Genomic DNA, 4,297 nt, shown 5'->3' with positions numbered 1-4,297 from the left:
GAAGCGAATCCGTTCGGAGTGAAGAGAGATTGATGAATGTGCGTTGACCCGTCCCCTTCCCTTGGTAGTTGACCAGACCCTCCTTCTTTCTTCTGTTCGCAGCTATCAGGCTGGACCCTCCCACCCCCGTTTCCCGAGAATTTGGTTCTCTCTTCCCCGCGGCATCTGTAGAATTACTCAACACATCGCCGCATTGAGGTGAAAGGCACTTCACTCAAGAAAAGATGTCGACCGACTCAGGTCCGTCACCGTTGCCCGGGCTTCCTGGATACGACCCTCAGAACATTCAGCCATGGACCGTCGAAGTTGTGGTTTCGGTGACGGTCCTCGCAGTACTCGCCGTTGTTCTCCGCCTCATCAGTCGCCAAACGAAGGGTCAGAAGCTGTGGTGGGATGACTACTTGATTGTCTGGTCGATGGTGCGTTTCCCACCAACATCATGCTTCTAATCAGAGGCATGACTCTCTAGATATGACTAGAAGCTGACTGTGTAGTAGTTATGGAACCTTGTTGTTGTTGGCTTCATCTTCGCGATGCACTCGGTGGGCATGGGCCTCCACGCAGACAAGGTCGGCGTCGACAATATCGTGTTGATGGCCAAGTATCTCGTCGTGGCAGAGATTCTTTACGCCTGGAACCTGGGCTGGACCAAGCTCAGCTTGATGTTGATGTACTATCGCATCTTTCACATCCCATTCTTCAAGAAGATGACGTGGTTCGTCATCTCTTTTGTCTTCGCCTGGGTCATTTGCATTACCTTCCTCTTCATCTTTATTTGCGTCCCTGTCGAGAAGCTCTGGTATCCCGACATCCCGGGCAGATGCATCAACCAAGTTGCAACCTGGATCGCCAACGCAGCCTCAACCATCTTCACCGATCTTCTCATCTTGTTGCTTCCTCTTCCTCAGGTGTGGAAGTTGCAGTTGCAAAAAGCTGAGAAGATTGCACTGACCTTCGCCTTCGGTCTCGGTTTCTTGTAAGTGCCTTCTGCCGTAAGAACCACAATCACTCGGTCTTGCTCACCCGTGTCATAGTGTTGTCTTCACCTCGGCATACCGAACGAGCGTCCTCTTCACCTACAGTGGTACCGACCCGAGCTACACCCTCGCCCCAACAGTCGGCTGGACCGCCATCGAAATGTCCGCCGGCATTGTCTCCGCCTGCCTACCTACCATCCGTCCCGCCATGCAGCGCATCGTTCGAGCTTGCGGTTTCAAGGGCAGCATGGGCGGCATGTTCCGCAGCACGACGGCGCTGGGCTTCGGTTCCAGCAAGAATAAGTCCAACTTCAGCAACGGCATGTCCTCGCAGGACCCCCATACGACCAACGGCGGCTCACAAATCGCCCGCAATCTCTCGACGACCAAACACGGCGCCGGCGAAGATGCCTTTTACCGGTTGCCTGATGACAACGGATCTGAGGGCACCAGCCGCCAGCCTACACCTCCTCTAGAGGACTCCAAGCTGAGACCAGACACCACTGGGTTTGGGTATTCGGTCTCGAGTTATCCCGTCAAGGAGAGAGATGACAAGAGCGAGGATGAAATCCCCCTTCACGCCATTCGAGTACAGAGAGACTTCAAGCATACGACGGAACGAAGCTAAGGGAGGATCGGATCAATTGTATGAGGCGGTATATATAAGGAATCTCGGGTGACAATGACGAGGCTCCCATTGGTTGCGAGGTCTAGCGGTAACTTATACCAATCTCTTTATTTTGATGTACGAGTGGTTGTCGATGGTCAAGGGTTATGCGATGGCGTTGAATAGGAGTAAAGGAAAACCGACCCAAAAGTCGGCTGCTAGTCCACAGAGAAAAGCAGAAAGTAACGAGCTACGTCAGGAACGTAACATGGCGGCAATGCGCCAATCCTGTGGTGGCAGAAGTCATCTACTGAGTCTAATAATATTGCAAACATGAGAAGATGATGTAGCCACAATGGAGTCATTCCTCTGATGGCTCGAGCCGCGGACCGGATCTGATTTCCAAAGCCCCGCCGAATCAATCCGCATATTCCATTATCATGTGTAGTTAATTTCCTTCTCACATATGCCATCGTCCATGTATGCTTGAGGTGCTCGCCATGCCTTTTGTGTTAAGGCTATTCTTCTTCTGTCTCTGGCTTTTGGCCGTACACAACATTGCTATACGAGAGTCAGTTCTTGCACAACCTAATTTTGCGCTGGTTGGTAGAAAACCACTTACTAGTGCAGCCAAGCATGGGCTTTTCCAGTTCTCAGCTCGGTGCGCACTCCTGTGAGTAATACTAGAACCTCCTCCTTGGTCCAGCCCAGGACGCCACAGAGGAGTCTTAGGGTGAAGGCTTCCAAACCATCCAACATTTGAATGAGATTACACATCCCGATATCCTTCAGGTGAGGGTCCTTCGCCCAAGGTCCAACGGGAATTCTAAAAGGCTTATGGACGATGTTGATCAGGCCGGTGTTCTCCCTTACCAGCGTCTCCAACTTCGGCCCGACCTGTCCATCACGGCCCAGGACCTCGCAAGCCTCCATGAAGTAGCCCATCCAGCGAAGCAGTTCGGTGCCTTCAGTTGTTCCATCATCCGAATAAAGCATATAGTCCCAGTCCTGAAATTCGGCCCAGCCTCCAGGGTTCAAGTTCCTGAGAAAATGTTAGAATGGCAAGCAATGACGAAACTCATCGGGTCTTGGACGTACTCATAGACTCGCCTCACGTATGTTGGCCAATCTGCCAAGGCGCCAGCCATGTAACGACTAAAAATGAAATCGTACTTGTCCTCCCCGATCCATTCGCTTTCGACATCGTCGATCTCGAACTTGACGTTAGGTGGAACCCTGTGACATGAGTTCTTGGGCTTAGTTGATGGTCAAGAGCGAGCAAACTTGGTGAGTAAACGTACCACGCTGGTTGAATAGCGCTCAGGTCATTTCCAAGGATCTGCGTCTTTGTCAGATATCAAAGCATCAAAAGGTACGCGCTTGGTGTTTTGTAATTACCTCTGCATTTGGAAATAGATCACCCATTTCCATAGCCCCTACGACGCAAGAAAAATATGAGCCTGGCGTCACAACAGCAAGCACGGCTGCGCGATCGAGCGGATACTCACATATTCCAGTACCAGTGCCCACATCAAGGATCCGGTGAGTCTTGTGCTCATCAATCGGTGCAAGAAAGAGTCGATTTCCGATGGTCTTGACTAGCAATGTGTGCACCACATCAAGTCTGTCCATTTCAGTCTACGAGCAATATTCTTGTTAGTGTTTTTGTGACCATGAAGTGATTGCTACAAGGGAAAGGATGTACCTCATCATTCGGGAATACGTAGGCTGTTCCACTAATTAGCATGGGTTGAAGCTTATGGAGGTAGCTCATGTGTGCCCATGACTTTGATGTGACCTATTATAAGACCAACACGTGTGACACAGATCCGCATATGGAATTTTAACTCACCGCCAGATCGGAAGGCATGATAACGTCGGCCGTACTCGGTAGGATAATCAAGAACAGAAGATGACAGTGAGGCAGTGTACGAGGAACTACGGAGTAAGCATTAGTACATGTTGCAACTGGAAGCATTCTTCCCATGAAACAGGAAATTACGATGTTGAAGGAGTCAGGGTTTGTGGGCTTCAGTACATTCTGTCATCAATGGTTGACGCATCGTCCTAAGAGATGAATTAGACTATGACTTCGTGCGGCGGAAAGTGTATTCTATCAAATCTGATGAACGTACAGTTGTTCCATCGTCAATCTCAATCGTGGCCGGGGTCTCGGCATCTTCGGGAGGAGACTGGGGGGCTGGCGTCGCTCCCGTGCCCGTTACCGATGCTGGAGTGGCTGCTAGAGTGGCTGCTGAAGTGGCTGCCGGTATTGCTGCTGCTGCTGCTGGGCTAGTCGCGGACGCTAGCCCGGCGGGAGTAGCAACCGACTTTGGCGGTGTTTTTGGCGACTTCGGGGACTTTGCTGACTTGGGAGAGTCTGTTGGCGGGCTTGCCGTTGCTTTGGGAGTTGAGTCCGCCATGATTGTTGGCGACTGAGGTCAATGAGTTGGTGTGGAGTTGAATATGGAGTTGAAGAACAAATATAGTCGCAAGATGATCGCGAGAGCGGCTGGAAATATCGCGGGGTTTTGTAAAGTCATGGATAACAGGTAAACCCCCGCAGCTTGGCAGACATCGATGTTATTGGTCCTGTTGGAACCAACTGCATTGTTCGTTATCGTTATGCGAGCCGCATGCGGACTAGAGCGTGCAGAAGACCGACCTCCTTCCACCGTTGTTTGTTTCCTCGTAGGTGGGCTGTTCCTCCGCC

General features: G+C 51.2%; 2 protein-coding genes across 2 annotated transcripts; one reads left to right on the top strand and one right to left on the bottom strand.

The window, feature by feature from the left end:
• Positions 1-224: 224 nt before the first annotated feature.
• CCOS01_10852 (uncharacterized protein) lies at positions 225-1,605 on the top strand (the record flags this gene model as incomplete). Its single annotated transcript, XM_060459005.1, has 3 exons — positions 225-419; positions 498-976; positions 1,035-1,605. The coding sequence occupies 3 exons, from the start codon at positions 225-227 to the stop codon at positions 1,603-1,605; spliced, it is 1,245 nt and encodes a 414-aa protein (XP_060310807.1).
• A 497-nt stretch (positions 1,606-2,102) lies between these two features.
• On the bottom strand, positions 2,103-4,007 carry CCOS01_10851 (uncharacterized protein; the record flags this gene model as incomplete). The annotated part of the gene is made up of 10 exons (XM_060459004.1): positions 2,103-2,145; positions 2,207-2,626; positions 2,683-2,820; positions 2,886-2,923; positions 2,983-3,020; positions 3,093-3,222; positions 3,290-3,312; positions 3,437-3,522; positions 3,623-3,651; positions 3,720-4,007. The coding sequence occupies 10 exons, from the start codon at positions 4,005-4,007 to the stop codon at positions 2,103-2,105; spliced, it is 1,233 nt and encodes a 410-aa protein (XP_060310806.1).
• Between the last annotated feature and the right edge of the window lie 290 nt (positions 4,008-4,297).

This window comes from Colletotrichum costaricense (assembly GCF_030867565.1).
Source record: "Colletotrichum costaricense strain IMI 309622 chromosome Unknown Scaffold_11.1, whole genome shotgun sequence".
Classification (NCBI taxonomy): domain Eukaryota; kingdom Fungi; phylum Ascomycota; class Sordariomycetes; order Glomerellales; family Glomerellaceae; genus Colletotrichum; species Colletotrichum costaricense.
Note: the sequence above shows the minus strand (reverse complement) of the source record. Positions and strands in the feature narration are given on the sequence as shown.